General features: G+C 31.3%; 1 protein-coding gene across 1 annotated transcript in view; it reads left to right on the top strand.

Moving 5' to 3' along the window:
- The first annotated feature begins 635 nt into the window (after nt 1-635).
- LOC134700550 (uncharacterized) overlaps nt 636-18,039 on the top strand; it is a 30,303-nt gene continuing 12,899 nt past the window's right edge. The window contains exons 1-5 of the mRNA XM_063561930.1: nt 636-891; nt 3,636-4,076; nt 4,909-5,066; nt 7,813-9,021; nt 14,003-14,074. Coding sequence (XP_063418000.1) covers nt 636-891; nt 3,636-4,076; nt 4,909-5,066; nt 7,813-9,021; nt 14,003-14,074 — 2,136 coding nt within the window. The remainder of the gene's footprint in view (nt 892-3,635; nt 4,077-4,908; nt 5,067-7,812; nt 9,022-14,002; nt 14,075-18,039) is intronic.

Raw genomic sequence — 18,039 nt, 5'->3', positions numbered from 1 at the left:
TGCGAAAAAAAATAGTTGTGTGGGAATCTCTGTGTAGTGATATTGGACATATGTTTCTTTTTTCAACAAGTGACTGAGCTTAACCATTTGTGTGGATTAAAAAAGTAGATGACCATATAATGAATGTGTAAAAACTTAAGTGGTATTATTATTTATATGTATACAAAGTATTAAATTATCAAAGAATTTATTGTGTGAAAAAAGGATTTCTTTTATAACAAGGAGACAAATCACGAAATTATTTTTGGAGTATGCTACTTTAATTTTCTGTTTGATTTTTTCACTAATTTTGATATGAATAAAAAGGACGAATCTTGCTGTATAGCTGTTTACTTTGTTATGATTTGTAAGCCCAGATAGAAAAGAAGGGAGCATTACGTGTTACTCATGTCCACCTGTATGTCCTAGCTTAAGTCTAGTTAAATATTACATTTTTTAACGAATCATGACAATTCAACTCACTAAGACTTCCAATTAAAACTATAGATTCTAACAAAACTTCTAAAACTTACATACAATGAAAACAGGCACTCTAAAGAATAGTTATATAAAATTGACAATGGAAATGTATATAGATGAGTAAAGTTATGCTATGCTTTAATAAAACATTTATGAAAAATATCGTTTTAGGTGATATGGTGCCAACTGAAATAAAATTAATGGCTGACAAAAGATCTATTGATTTGTACCTCAAATTACTTGAGTCAGGATCTGAGAAAAAGAGAGACATACGTTTAGTAGTTGTTGGAAAAAAAGGGTCTGGAAAGACATCATTGATTAGAAGATTGTTTGGTGAAGACATTACAGATGTTACCAGTACAAATGGAATAGAAATTCATAAAATAAAATGCAAAGCAATGTCTGATGATGGTATATGGAATAAGTTAGATGGTATGATGTTGATAATTAAAAAAAAATTGTTTGTCCTTATCTGGTATATATACTGATCATAATGGTCTGATGGTATAGTCTTGCAAATATCTATTGTTTTGTTTTTTTATTTCTGTAAAGTTTTGTTTTAAGACATTCCTGGCAGTCAGACAACGATTCATGTGACCTAAACCTCATCAAACCAAAGTACTGTGATACTTTAATTATTCCTCATAATATCTCTATTTCAGATGGGTCAAGATGTGCAATTCCTTTCAGGAATTTGATAGCCTTTTCTTGCATTTTATTCAGACTAGACATTTTAGTGTTTGCACTATTGTTAAAAGTTCATTTTACCCCTTAGCAAATTCCTTTGGATGTCAAAATTTACCCCCTTTTCATTTCTAACAACATTATTAAAGGACCCAATAAAGGAAGGAATTCTTTCAAATGGCCATTTTGTGCAAATTTAGTGTTTTTACCTAGACCACCTATTTATTTTCACCTCACCTGACCCATAGAACCATGTGCATATATCGTTTACAAGAATCTTCTTCACTGAAACTACTAGGTCAATCTGAATCAAACTTTAAATCAACAATTTTTGTCTCGCCTGCAACTTATAGGTTGCTTTTCGGGTGATGGCTGTGGTGGAGGCATCAACAATTATTATATTTCTGCTTAAGTTAGTTTGATTGCAACTACTAATTAAGAAAGATCATTGATATTTAATATTAAGTTGCATTATTATCAGTATATATCAATTTGACAACTATCATGAGTGACAACGTTTTCTGCTAAGTAAGTTTGATAGGATCTACTTGTGATTGATCAATGATAGTTTGTATGAAGTCGTATTACTATCAGTACATATCAGTTTGAAGACTTTTTTGAAGCTCTGTCGTCCAGTCACTTTGAATAAATTAGTAGTTCTCAATGTTAAGTTAGTTTGGAATAAATGTTTGATATGAACTTGTAATGTAAGACAATGATATTTTCTATAAAGTTGCATTACTATATCAGTACATCACAGTTTGAAGATCATGTTGATGCACTATCCTTTACCTTATGGTCCAGTAACTTTGAATTAATGTTGTTAAAGTGCAGGTGTCTTTTTCTAGGCGAGACATATCTCTCTGTCAACAGTTTAGTTTAGTTATTTACCGAAGCAACGATAGATAGACAGATACTTTTAACAGAAATAATTTCTACAAATTATTCATCATTGATATAGGAGTTATTGGCCTGGAAAGACAATGTTTACCTTTTGTTTTAGTATTTTCCAGAAAATGTGATAGTTATAGAGAGAAAATGCTCAAGGCATGTTGTAACATGCATTGATATACATAAAAAAAAATTCAATTGATGACTGAAAGCTGATGATAAACGCTTATATAGATAATCCAAGAAAGATCCAAACGTTGCAAAATGGGAAAATTTGTGAAACTGCTAAATTTTTAATACTGATAGTAAATATATAATATTTTTCAACGAAAATTTAAAAGGTGCCAAGTTTAATGCATTTTTTATTTTCTCTTAAACCATTTAGTTTTCTATGTTGTGTTTTCTTTCTTGTTGTTAGCCTTCTGTTGTTTTTTATTTGATTTTTGCACATTGTCATTTTGTTTTTTAATTTAGAAATTGCATATATCTTTGGTATCTTTCGCCGTGTATAACGCTTATTTTATACCTTTATCTTAAGCTTTTTTATACGCCCGTCAAAATTTTTACGGGACGTATTATGGTATACAAATGTCCGGTGTCCGTCCGTCTGTTCGTCTGTCCGGCGTAAACATGTCGCACCGTAACTTGAGAACGACTTATCCAAATTTCATGAAACTTAATATGGTTGTTTCTTATGATGGTCAAATGATCTGTATATTTTTTGGTGAAAATAAGATTAAAACTTTTTGAGTTACGGCACTTTGTAACTAAAACAGGGGTGTGTTTTTTTCACATGTCGCACTGTATCTCAAAAACGATTCTTGATTATGGCTTAAAACTTTAAACACTTCTTAGTTATATTAATCTTAATATCTGTTTACTTTTTGGTGATGATTCAAAATTTTATTTTTGAGTTATTGAGTATTTTGTAAAAAAGGGGGAGGTTTTTTTTACATGTCACACCATATCTCAAAAACGATTTATGATTATTGCTTAAAACTTTACACATGTCTTTGTTATATTAATTTAAAGATCTATATACTTTTTGGTGATGATTCAAAATTTCATTTTTGAGTTATTGAGTATTTTGTAAAAAAGGGGGAGTTTTTTTTTACATGTTGTGCCGTATCTCAAAAACAATTTATGATTATGGCTTAAAACTTTACACTTCTTTGTTATATTAATCTAAAGATCTGTATACTTTTTGGTGATGATTTAAAACTTTATTTTGGAGTTATTGAGTATTTTGTTAAACAGGGGAGGTTTTTTTTACATGTCGCGCCTTATCTCAAAAATAATTTATGATTATTGCTTAAAACTTTACACACTTCTTTGTTATATTAATCTAAAGATCTGTATACTTTTTGGTTTTGATTCTTTTTAAAAAAAAACAGGGTTGGGGGTTTTACATGTCCCGCCGTGTCTCAAAAACAATATATGGTTATTGCTTAAAACTTTCTCAGAAACTATTTATGATTATTGCATAAAACTTCCACACAAGACGTCGGGCGTATCATGCGCTCATGGCGCAGCTGTTTATTCTCATTTCTTTTTACACAGTATATTAGACAAAAACTAATATTGTTATTTTCTAATCATAGAAAACAATGAAGAAACTCAAGCAAGACTTTTTAAAGAATATATGGGAAAACTTCAGGACAAAAGAACAATTCAAGAACAAGTAGAATCCCACATAGCCATTAAGGACAACACACCAGTAACATCTGTTGATGATTCAAAGAAATCAGAGACAGCATCCAAGCAACTGGAAATAATAAAACCTCCAGAAGCAGCTGAACCTCAATCAGAACCTAAAGTAACTCCCCAGCAGCCCTCTGAACAAGCAGCAAGGGATTTCGAAACTATGCTAACCGCTAAGTCTAAGGTTGATGTACATGACAAAGAGGAGTATGCTACATTTTTTCTATGGGATTTTGCGGGAGATGAAGAATTTTACCACACTCATCAAACCTTTCTGTCCCAAGATGCAATGTATCTTGTTGTTACAAAACTCAATGAAGCTGATGACCCTAATGCACAAGGTAATATATCATATTGATCAATCAGTAAGTTATAAAATGATAGTTCATTTTTTGTCTTAGATTTAAAGATATATTTACCAAAACTCCTGTCCTCAAACAGACTGCAAATGTTTGCACCAGTCCTAAGTCAGGAATCTGATGTACAGTAGTTGTTGTTTGTTTATGTAAGTTATAAGTGTTTCTCGTTTCTTGTTTTTTATATAGATTAAACCGTTGGTTTTCCCGTTTGAATGGTTTTACACTAGTATATTTGGGGCCCTTTATAGCTTTTTGTTCGGTGTGAGCCAAGGCTCTGTGTTAAAGGCCGTACGTTGACCTATAATGGTTTACTTTTATAAATTGTTATTTGGATGGAGAGTTGTCTCATTGGCACTCACTCCACATCTTCCTATATCTATTAATAAATTATTTCATTTGTAATTATAAATTTTGTTAAATGTAATCTAGCTTCTGCATTATGGCCTGATATGTAAAGCCTTACTAAAGCGTCAAAGTGGTGGATTGTAATATGTATATTTGAAGGAGTAAAATGTGTATTTATCATCCATTTGATGATTCTATTCTATTTAAAATGGACATGACGTCACATGTGTGGCTCAAATTAATTACGTAACTAGCTGATGAGTTTTTCGTAACTTAGAAATCTGTAGTACATGTATCATGTAATTCCTTCAGTTGCTGTTTGTTACTTTGATTTGTCTCTTCCAAATCAGTTTACAGTATTTGTTTATCAGTAAACTATTGTCGCCTTAATTTGAAATAATAAATACTGGCAATCTTCATCACACTTGAATAAATGCTGATATAAAATCGTTGTACTTTGACTTTATAGCTTTATTCCGACTTTGGATTGACTCAATACATTGCTACAGTAGACTGGAAGAGAAAAATATTATATCTGATGACAAGACGACTATGTCAGGTGATCTTGATCCACCAGTAGTTATTGTTGGCACATGGAAAGATGCTGTGACCTCAGAAGCAGACACGGTATATGATGTTTACACATTCGTATAAATTTAGACACATTGCTATTGTTTCATTTGTTTGTTCTGCTCTTTATATGACCGCAAATTTTTTTTTGCGTTCCTATAATGCTATCATGTTGTGGTCGTCGTCCGACGACACATTTGGTTTCCGGACAATAACTTTAGTTTTAAGTGAATGAATCTCTATGAAATTTTACCAGAAGGTTTAACAACAGGAAGTTTGGGATTGCTTTTGGGGGTTGTGGTACAAACAGTTTAGGAATTAGGGGCCAAAAACAAGCATTTTTGTAGTTTCCGGACAATAACTTGTGTGTTAGTTTATGGATCTCTCTAAAATTGTACTACAAGGTTCCATACCACAAAGGGAAGGCTGGGATTTGGGTAATTACTCCAAGGGGGGGGGGGATTTTTGTTTTTCCAATTTTTTGGGAATTTATATTTTTTTTCTTCCTTATTTTTAAAAAGCTTCAAGCAGAAATCTTCAATTGCACAGTATTGCACAATAGCACAGTATTGGGCAATAGCATGAAATCTTCAATAGCACAGTATTACGCAATAGCAAGAAATCTTCAATTGCACAGTATTCTGCAATAGCAAGAAATCTTCAATTGGTAGATATAAGAAGATGTGGTATGAGTACCAATGAGACAACTCTCCATCCAAGTCAAAATTTATAAAAGTAAACCATTATTAGTACGGTCTTCAACACGGAGCCTTTGCTCACACTGAACAGCAAGCTATAAATTGAACAGTATTGCACAACAGCAATGTATTGCGCAATAGCAAGAAATCTTTAATTGAAAATAAATACAAATTTTTTAACCAATTTCAATGGGATTAATTTAAAGTCTTTAATTTTTGGGGGCTCTAACCTTGTATTACTATTTGGATATTGGCCCCATTTATATATTGGTCTACATTGAGGTCAAAAGGGTCCAAAATTAAACTTTGTTTGATTTCATCAAAAACTGAATTATTGCGGATGTATGATATGCTGAATCTTATTGTGCATTTAGATTTTTTATTGTGGACCCTGTTTTCAAATTAGTTTATATTAAGGTTTATAGGGTCCAAAATTAAACTTTGTTTGATTTCACCTAAAATTAAATTTTTGGTGTTTTTTTATATGCTGAATCTAACCATATTGTTAGATTTTGGATATCAGACCATTCTAAATAAATCAAATGTCCCATTTCAAATTTTTCAGATCTTTGACCACATTTATTTTGTGTCAGAAACCTATATTATGTCAAAAATTTGATTACAATCCAAATTCAGACAGTATCAAGCTTGAATATTGTGTCCAAACTTGACCCAACTGTTCAGGGTTTGACCTCTACGGTCGTATCAGGCTGCGCTCAGCGAAGCATTTTATTAAAGGATTATATTATTTTGTTTTTGAAGTGGAATCATACCAATATTATTTAAGAATTCTTTTTGTGTTTTTTTAAGGGTATACAAAAATATTTTGTATGAAGTGCAGAAGCAATAATCCTGGACCTGGATTTCCATAATAATGATTGCTAGGGATACTTATCTGTCTAGAAGGGTTCATCTGACCTTGCCACCATTTATATTTTTCATTGATCAATATTAAGTGATTGTTGTTTCGCCTATTTCTCAGATACTGTCAGGAAAGATGTCATATGTGGATAGGATTATTATAAGATGTACATGTCCCTCTGGCAAGGTTCATATTTCCTTGGACACCCCTTTTCATGGACCTTGCGATAGTGTTAAGTTTATTCAATAAAAGACAATATGTATCCCTATAATTTAACCTTAAACTTAAAGACTTTTAACATAAAAATTCAATCATGATCTGTAAAGTTGGTAAGATATCACAGCTAGAGCACTCTTGTTAAATATACCTTCATGGAAATTAAATACTTACACATAGTGTACTTAAATTACCTTTTTTACACACAGTGTACATACATTATAGTATTTCACCTTAATTACACACAGTGTACATAAATTATAGTATTTCACCTTAATTACACACAGAGTACATAAATCATAGTATTTCACCTTAATTACACACAGTGTACATAAATTATAGTATTTCACCTTAATTACACACAGTGTACATAAATTATAGTATTTCACCTTAATTACACACAGGGTACATAAATTGTAGTATTTCAACAAGATATAATATAACAGTATGTATTATTGTATTATTTTCATAATATTAAGCTGCAGTAACAGTTTTTATGCCCCCACCTACGATAGTAGAGGGCATTATGTTTTCTGGTATGTGGGTCCGTTCGTCTGTTCGTTCGTCCCGCTTCAGGTTAAAGTTTTTGGTCAAGGTAGTTTTTGATGAAGCTGAAGTCCAATCAATTTGAAACTGAGTACACTTGTAGCTTATGATATGATCTTTCTAATTTTAAAGCCAAATTAGACTTTTGACCCCAACTTTACGGTCCACTGAACATAGAAAATAAAAATGGGAGTTTCAGGTTAAAGTTTTTGGTCAAGGTAGTTTTTGATGAAGTTGAAGTCTAATCAACTTGAAACTTAGTACACATGTCCCCTATGGTATGATCTTTTTAATTTTAATGCCAAATTAGATTTTTTACCAAATTTTACAGTCCATTGATCATGCAAAATGATAGTGCGAGTGGGGCATCCGTGTACTTTGGACACATTCTTGTTTCTAATATTCTTCTTTAAAAACTTAAACTGTTAAAGCAATAGAAAACCACACAAAATACCAAGAACCTAAATATTATGTTTTGTAGGTTGAGGAGGCATGCAGAGAAAGTTTGTTGGTGTACACCGAGAATCTGGCAGATGATGAACGTGGACATGTAAGGAGTGAATACTTTATTTCTAATAAAGAAGATGATCACGGTGTATTCCAGCAAATAAGACGAGACATTATAAACTTAGCCAGAGAAATGCGGGCATGGAACAAAGATTATCCGTTAAAATTTATACAACTGGAGCAACGACTTCAAGAAAAGAAGAAAGAGTTACCGATTATCACCTATCAGGAAATGAAGAACATTTCTTCTGTTACACCAAAGCCTTTAACTGAGAAAGAACTGATATTATTTCTAGAATTTCACCATGAACTCCGATCTTTAGTTTATTTCAAAGATCTCCCAGAGAATATTATTTTAGATACACAATGGTTGTCTGATGCTTTTAAATGTATAGTAACAGCAAGGAAATTTCAAGCTAGTACTAAAAATCAAATAAGGTGGAATGAATTTTACCATACAGGTAAATTAAATTATGACGTTTTAGAAGATATATTTAAAAAAGAGACACACATGTTGTATGAACATAAAAACTATATCCTGAATGTAATGGAGAAATTTGATATCATTATACGTCCAAACAAATCAGGTGCTGATGCAAATCCTTACTTTTATGTACCTTGTATGGTTAAAGCAGAACCTGAGCATGACATTTATGAAATGTTTAATGTGCCAAAAGATATATGTAAAAGATCCACGTGGTTGTGTTTCAGATTTCGGTTTCTACCACCACATTTAATGAATCATTTGATAGCTTCACTGAGCAGGAAGTATACAGTTGCAGAAGTGATTGACAGTAAGAAGAAAAAAAGACAAATTGCTCTTTTTAAAGGCACTGCTGTCTTTGAGTTACAACATGAAACAACGAAATTAAGAAAATTACTTGTAATGACATGTCCAAATGTTATTCAGATTCAGGTTTGGGAATTTGGGGAAGACATTAAAAGCGGTTTGTACAAATACATTGCCGACTTTGTGACAGAGGAATTAAACACAATCATGCATACAAGATTCAAGATGTCAAATGTAAAATTTGAGAAAAAGTGGGAATGTGGCCTTACTGAGCCAAAGTGTGTGACAGGATCAAACATATTCATGGAAGAGCCTACATATCAATGTGACACATGTCAAATTAAACACATGTTCATAGACGAATGGTCAGATCAACAAAATAAAGCACCATGGGTAAGTGTAATACATAAATACTTCATAGACACATAAAGGGGTAGTGGTCAATATGTCAAGTTCCACATACTTCCTGTTTGTTCCAAAATTATCGAATGACTCCTCAAGGAGTTATTGCCCTTAAAGGATTATTTTTGTCCAGCCTTCGACTTCTGTCGCAGAAAACTCCACATAGGGATAGTGATCCGGCGGCGGCGGCGTTAGTTCACTTCTTAAAGCTTTATATTTTAGAAGTTGGAAGACCTGGATGCTTCATACTTTGTATATATATGCCTTATGTTACGAAGTTTCTGTCTGTCACATTAGTGATATTGTTTGCCTTAAATTAATGGAGAATAAAGGCTTTTCCCCTGGAGACAAATCCCAATTTGAAAAAAAAATGGCTTTAATTATTCTCAAGACAACTTTTTTCCCCAAACTGTGCAGTCTCAGTAGTAATTGTGCATGAATGTAAACTGAAAAACACTAATTTAAATATATTTTTCATGCCTAAAGTTACTACATGTATATGTGCAGATTTGAGGGTCTATTTATATATCATCACTGACAAAAAAGGGTCTTATTTTAAAGCAGGGTTTGACTCTTGAAATTGGGTCTATAAATTGAAGTTACAGTCAAATTCATGGTTTATTCTAAATTTCCCAATTTGGTGAAAATTACACATATTTTCCCAATAAAAAAGGGTAGAGGTAGTTTTTAAAAAACCCAACAATATCACTGCACATGTCCATTGTCCTTTACCTCATTTTCATGGGTCTGTTACTACTTGAAAAAAGTTAAGATTTTTTGTACTGTTAATTTCTCTCTTATTATGAGTAATAGGATAACTATATTTGATATGTGTGTACCTTGCAAGGTCCTCATGCCCATACGACAGTTTTTAATTGACCTCGACCCCATTTCAATGATCATTAAACAAGGTTAAGTTTGGTGGTCAAGTCCATATCTCAGATACTATTAAGCAATAGGTCAAGTATAGTTGATGTATGGAAGGATTGTAAGGTTAACATGTCCAACTAAGCAGGTGTCATTTTCATTGTTCAGTGGTCAAAGTTAAGTTTTTGAGTTTTGGTCTTTTTTCTAATACTATATGCAATAGGTCAACTGTATTTGGTGTATGGAAATTTTTTTTGATGTACATGTCAGTCTCGCAGGTTTTATTTGACCTTGACCTCATTTTCACGGTTCATTCCTCATTGTTAAGTTTTTGTGTTTTGGTCTGTTTTTCGTATATTGGTATCACGTCGTCAGCGTCGTCAGAAGACACATTTGGTTTCCGGACAATAACTTTAGTTTAAGTGTATGGATCTCTATGAAATTTAAACAAAAGGTTCAATACCACAAAAGGAAGGTTGGAATTGTTTTTGGGGGTGATGGTCCCAACCGTTTAGGAATTAGGGGCCAAAACAAGCATTTTTCTAGTTTCAGGACCATTACTTGTGTATAAGTATTTTGATTGCTCTGAATTGTACCACAAGGTTCAATACCACAAGTAGAAAGTTGGGATTCATTTTCGGGGTAATTGCCCAAACTGTTCAGGAATTAGGGGCCAAAAAGGGTCTAAAACAAGCATTTTTCTAGTTTTCACACAGTAACTTGTCTCTCAATTTGTACCACATTATACAAAAAGAAGAAAATTTCTTAAAAAAAAATTATATTTTGGAGGGGAAGAGCGTAAACATTTTTTTTGTTGGGGGGGGGGGGGGGGGAACAATTTTTTTTTGGGGGGGGGGGGGGTGTGCAGGCAAATTTTATTCCAACAAAATTGAAGAAATTGTCAATTTTCCAAAGAAAAAAATAGGGTTCACAATTTATTTTGCTAATCCTAAATATATAGTCTGAAAACAGATTTACTAAGTATTGCGCAATAGCACAGTGTATTGCACAACAGAAAGAAATCTTCAATTGAATATAAATTCAAATCATACAACCAATTTCAAGTTCTTTGACACATTTATTCTGTGTCAGAAACCTATAATTTGTCAAATATTTAATTACAATCCAAATTCAGATCTGTATCAAGCTTGAATATTGTGTCCATTTTTGCCGCAACTGTTCAGGTTTGGACCTCTGCAGTCGTATCCAGCGGCTCTTTGCGAAGCAGTTTATTCTTAAACTATATGCAATAGGTCAACTATATTTGTTGTATGGAAGGATTGTAAGCTGTATGTGACTGCCTTGCTTGGTTCATATTACCTTGACCTCATTTCATGGTTCATTGGTCAATCTTTAGTTTTCTTGGTTAAGTCTGTTTCTTAAAAACTAGAAAAGGTGTTCATGTATTTCTCGTTTGGTTTATTTTCTTGGATCATGTAAAATTTACAAATATATGTGAAATCGTATGTGATAGTTGTAGTAAAGCTTTATATTTAGGACTATCAACATAATATGAATGGTTAGTAAAGAAGGCGAGACATTTCAGCGTGTGCACTCTTGTTTGCTAATTTTCATGTTATTTGGCCTAGATATATAATATTAACTTAATCCATTTTAGATAGGTAGTATGAAAAAAGAAGATGTGGTATGATTGCCAATGAGACAGCTATCCACAAAAGACCAAAATGACACAAACATTAACAACTATAGGTCACCGTACGGTCTTCAACAATGAGCAAAGCCCATACCGCATAGTAGCTATAAAAGGCCCCGCTAAGACAATGTAAAACAATTCAAACGAGAAAACTAACGGCCTTATTTATGTAAAAAAATGAACGAAAAACAAATATGTAACACATAAACAAACGACAACCACTGAATTACAGGCTCCTGACTTGAGACAGGCACATACATAAATAATGTGGCGGGGTTAAACATGTTAGCGGGATCCCAACCCTCCCCCTATTTATTAGACACTGTTTAAGGCTAAAAAGTAATACAAGTTCTACAAAAATGCTAATATGACCGAATCAATTGGATGACTCCTTGAGAAGTTATTGGGTGCCCTTACTTGACAATTTTAAACTCATATTTAGTGTTTTTGCTTTTTATCTGAAAAGATATGATAAATAGATGGAAACTGCAAACAGCAAAAAAAAATCAAATAGAATAATCTACAAATATTTCATACAACCGAAACAATAAGGAGTTATACCAATATACGACAATATTTGTATATTTTTCGCGTCCCTTGTACAGTCAGGGGCATTACTTAAACAAGTAACAATTAAAATAACCTATACAAGTAATGTTGAAAACAAGGATATTCTAAATATTACTTATATAAGTAACTTTTCTGAATACTATTTTTATAGGCGTCCAATATTACAGATTTTACTAGCTTTAACAAATTTTCACAATCACAGTCATATGGTTATTTTTCTCACTAAATATAAAATCTAATCCTTCTGAACCACTAATTGTCTTGGGACTATTAAATTATCATTTTCCTCCAAAATCTTGATGGTAGACTGAAATAAATAGATAGAGACTAGTGAATTAATTAAGACTTGGAAGTTATTTATAGTTTGTAACTGAAGGAAATTATATATATATGTTCTTTAAATAGGTGATATTACTATTTTTTTCAAAAATGTATAACATTATATTATATAAACTTATTCAAGTAATATTTTTGTCATTATTTTTAAAGTGACCATATATCTTTATACTGCTCTCAAATCTAATAAATTCTTTATTTTATGATATAAGATGGTGTAAAAATTACTGAAAACTACATTTAGTCTATGCTTCTATTGAAATTTAAAATAACTCTATTAAGTAATTTCATGATTTTTACAAACAAAAATTACTTATATAAGTAACTTAAAAAAATAACTTGTTTAAGTAACGCCCCTGACTGTTGTATACTTTTAAAAAAATCGTCAACAAAATCTCAGTTTTATATGACCTCTGGATTGTCAAATAATATTTACAAAATGATGTGTATGTGTATAACCATACATACAACTGGTTTTATTAAACAAAACTAGAACACTCCTGCGACATCGCGGGTCCGTGACAGAATTAAAGTACCAACGCCTTATTTTCAGCCTGGATTTTAAATATTCCAATTGTAATTTGATAAAGCTATGCTGATTATAATATGTTTCTGTTTGAATCCATCCTGATTTTCTTACTACAACCTGAATATCCTTGTAGATATATTTTTTGGTCAATGATTGAATTAAGTAGTATCAATCCCTTATACAATAATTTATCTGTATCAAATTCGATCCGAAACATGTTAATTATTGGTAATATTCATTATATGGAAAACAAAAGGGCCTGGAATGGTGTAATTTTTAATCAACACCATTGTCCTATATTAGTTATATATAAAGTTGAATTCTTTGTTTCATTGTTTTTACGTCATGTTGGCTAACAAATTGGACCTCGTTATTTTAGTAGTATAGATACATAAGCATGACAAGTAGTGCATGGAGTCCCGAGCATGGAGTATGTATCTAAAGTACAAATGTAGAATTATAAACAAAGGAAGATAGCTCAAATTCTAAATATTGCCTTTAGACATGTGAGAAATGTTATCAATTGATAAATACAAGTCAATGGTTGGTTTTAAGTTTACACTAAAAACATTTGGCAATCTTCATTCTTCAGTGCTCACAAGAAATTTTTTGTTTGCCTATTATCTTCAAATATTCAATGAAAGTCATAACATATTTACCACATAACACCAAGATAGAATATAAATCAGTTAAATACTAGTTAGAATAAAACAACTGTATTTAAACATGTTAAAAGAATGTCAATATTTTAGCTAAAAAGGAAAAGCGGCGGAAGATACCAAGCAGATATTAAAAACTCAAGTCATAAAAATCACACCTTTTTATATTCACATGTTTTGGTTCACATCAAGCCATTAAACATTTGAATCAAACTCCTCATATGAGATGTCAAAGTTTGCACAATGAACAAGATTACATGACATTGTATATATTGTTATATATTTCAATAAAGATCAAAAAGTTTTAGTAGAGTGATGGGCAATAAATAGGGCTAACTATTTTGTAAATTTCTTTAGCGGTCTCAGATGTCTGAAAAGACCCAACATGTTCCAGTATCGAGTCCTAGCATAGATAACAGCAGTCAAATCGTAAGTACATCCACATAGGTAACAATCTACTGTTAGAAACACACAACATGTACACAATGTATAAGCTAGCAGGTTTAAATATGATTAATATACATTATTTTAATATATACCTCAAGATTGGCTGGATAAAGAGGTTTACATCCAATTTATATGGTAGTTGGCAATCATTGTTATTGAAAAGCCTGGAACAGTATGGTGGAGAAAGAGTATTGCATTTTCCAAAAAAAAACTCAGAGAAATCTCTGATAGTCTTAGCAATCCTTTTTGGAAGGATGTATTTTTTAGCTTTCAATTGGAGCAAGGCCTGCTACCAATATTTCTGTTCAAGATATTTTGTCATTAGATATTTTAAATTTCGCACCTCTAGTAGATTTTCCGTACTTTATTCAGTGGCAGAGAAGGGGAGTGCAGTCTTTGTTTGACCTTATTAACTTAGAGACTAAGGATTTTTGTAATTTTGATCAGATAGGACCAAGACTTCAAACAAACAATTTTTTAAAGTATTATGGTCTCATTGCTAACATTCCAAAGTATATGAGAGAACATATTAAAGAAAACATTGCTCATGTAAATTTTGTAACTTTTAACTGTATTGATAATTTTTTGGAAAGATTATTGTGTAACAAAAAGGCAAAGTTTGTATACAAAGATCTTGTTGACAGAAATGTGCAACTGCCAACAGAAAAGTTCTTACAATGGGAGGAATTACTAGGTATTGAAATTGCAGATTGGTCAGACTATTATATTATTTTAAGAAAATCATGTAAAGACATTGAAAGACACTTATTTAAAAACTTTTCAATACAAATTTTTACACAGAATAATTGCAACTAATACTTTCTTGTTTAAAGTAAAACTTAAAGATTCAAAGCTCTGTACTTTTTGTAAGGTTTCTGATGAAACCATGGAGCATTTATTCTATGAATGTCCAATAACAAATTTTATATGGAAATCTTTTTTTACAAAAATTGAAAAGATATTTTGTGAACTTTGGCCTTTTTAACTTTTTTGGTTTCGAGCGTCATTGATGAGTCTTTTGTAGACGAAACGCGCGTCTGGCGTATATACAAAATTTAGTCCTGGTATCTATGATGAGTTTATTTACATTATTTAAGAAGCACATTTTTCTTGGTTTTCAAAATGAGAGTTTACTGTTGAATTTGATCATTATTATTGCAAAAAACTATATATACAAATGTAAATAATATGAAACCAAGTATTATAGGGCTATTAGCAAAAATAAGAAAATATCAGGAAAATAAACATTATCTAGCAAAGAAAAATGGTACCACACCTTATTTTCATAAATTCTTGGCCCCAGTAGATTACATTTTTTACTGATTAGTCACCATTATTTTTTATTCAAATCATATAAAATAAAAAATGAAACTTACAGTTCATAAAGAGCAGATCTTTACAGAGATAACATTTTTCTTTACAATACACAAGTTGATATATGTTATGTTAATGCAAGTGCGAGAGTGTGTGTATGTGTGTGTGATTGTTTCTTTCCACTTTTTATTATAATGTTGATATTTAAATAATATATTTTCACAGTAGAAGAAAAAAAATATAGTCAATTTTTTGTTGTATAGATATATATCAAACCCCTTAACACCATAGTCAGGTGATGATGTAAAGGGATTGTAAAAGCCTGACTACTGAAAAACAAATTAAAAAAAAATTAAAAAATAAGCTAGTGTCATGGACATTTTTGTAATTTTGTATAACTAATATTAAATATAACCAAATGATGTAATAGAAAAACAAAAGATATGGTGTATCCCTCCATGACACAAAATCAGTACATGCACAGCAAAAAAACACAAAAACAAAATCAATATTAATACCGATGAAATGGATATTCAAAGATCTAATTACAGTGTTGAATTGGTAACCTTTTAGCAAAATTTTTTATTTAAAGGATCGATAAGTTTACCCGGATCGTTTCAAACGTCAGGGCTCGGTAAACAACATCTCTCTAGAAATGAGGATGTACTATCCCATTTGAAATAAGTTTTCTACAGGTACAACCAAACTTCAAAACCAAATCTTTATATATATAGAAGAATGAAGTAAAGGTTTTAAGTAATTTGCAGTAACGAAATCCCTGACTTAATAATTTACCAGTATTATACATAGATTAAATTCATTGAAATCCAAAATGCTACAACGAACACGGACATAGCGAACGACTTGTGATATATAAACACCGTCAGATGATGACAAAGGAACATCACCTTCCAAAAAAGGACATTAAACAATAGGGAACAGAAAATCGTCCCTTTTTGTCTTAAATTTTATTGTAGAGTTCACTGTGTAAAACTGGAATATCTAAATCTAGGAAAGGACAGTTATTACTGTTTGTAGTTGATATATTTACAGTCAGTTCCTTTGGGTAAATTTCGGCAGTATATTTAGAAAATTCTTGATTATTTAACAATAAAATATCATCAATATAACGGTAAATTTTGTTGAATTTATCAAGTAAATGCAATTTAAGTGGGTCTTTACTGATTTTGGTCATAAACTGTGATTCATAACAGTACCAGAACAAGACTGCTATTAAAGGGGTGCAATTGGTGCCCATGGGAATACCTAAAACCTGTCGATAAACTTTATTGCCAAAACGTACATAAATATTATCAAGGAGAAACTTAACAGCTTTAATCTTGTCATCACACCTCCAGTAAAAGAGAGGCGAAAGATACCAGAGGGACATTCAAACTCAAGTCGAAAATAAACTGACAACGCCATTGCTTAAAAAGAAAAAGACCAACAGAGAAACAATAGTACACAAAACACAACATAAAAAACTAAAGACTAAGGTCACATTTTCGAGTTATGGGGTTTTATTCATTTAAAAAGGGGGAGTTTCCAGTTTTCGGACAATAACTCAAGAATGATTTCAATAACTTGCAAGAAATTGTGGTGAATTGTTTATATCTATTGACATGAGCTCCCTGTTGATTGTTATAAATTTTAGATTTTACATTTCCAAGTTACAGGGTTTTATTCTTTAAAAAAGGGGGGATTTTTCCATTTTTCGGACAATAACTCAAAAATGCTATCAGCAATTCTTGTGAAACTTTGGTGAATTGATTATATCTATTGATGTAAGCTCCCTTTTGATTTTCATAAATTTCTGATATGACATTGAGAATAAATTAAACTTTATTGATCTTAATTCTTTGAAAATGTGACGAGCGTATCATGCGCTCATGGCGCAGCTGTTTATTTTGATATTTGTTAATACAAAAGTTAGTGATAAGTTCTTTGATAGTAGTTAAGAAACTAGTTAAAATCTATTCAAAGCTGTGATAAAATTTACCATGATAAATTAACACACTAGAAAAAATCTGTAATTAAGCATAAAGAAAAATATTTCCTATAAATGGAAAGTTTTTTTTTTATTAAGTACATTTGAACAAAGGTTCATATCTAAAAAAAACTCTCAAAGCTGCAGTGTTAACTATTCATGTTATGATACGGTCTGAAAATGAAGGAATCAACATATAGGCTTACCGTGTATAATCCCTCGTATTATTAATGTTACTTGTAAGCATAAATGATATTTGTTAATTTTCATGATAGTTTCATTATCATGTCTGTTACCATAAAGTTAAAGAAGTCAATGCTAAATTGATCGGCCTTTCTAACAAATTGAAATTCTCGTTTTCTAGTGACATAAATTTCCCCGTCTTTAGTCCTAGATCCGCTCTTTTACAGGTTTTGTTAAGAAGTTATTATCCTGAATATCTATGAAATATTTCCCACTGGGCATTAGTCAAAAATTATTATATCAACTATCATCATGATTAAAAATTTGGAGATACATGTATTGTTACTGAAGTTTTTCTAATTCATATGAAAAACATAAAATACAAAACAGATATAATGCAAGAGCACGAACCCCTTCAAATTAAGTCATTATTTCGTTATAGATTAATCCTAAATTGAAACGT

The sequence above is a fragment of the Mytilus trossulus genome, unplaced genomic scaffold (assembly GCF_036588685.1).
Source record: "Mytilus trossulus isolate FHL-02 unplaced genomic scaffold, PNRI_Mtr1.1.1.hap1 h1tg000158l__unscaffolded, whole genome shotgun sequence".
Lineage (NCBI taxonomy): Eukaryota > Metazoa > Mollusca > Bivalvia > Mytilida > Mytilidae > Mytilus > Mytilus trossulus.
This window is presented reverse-complemented; position numbering and strand designations above follow the sequence as displayed.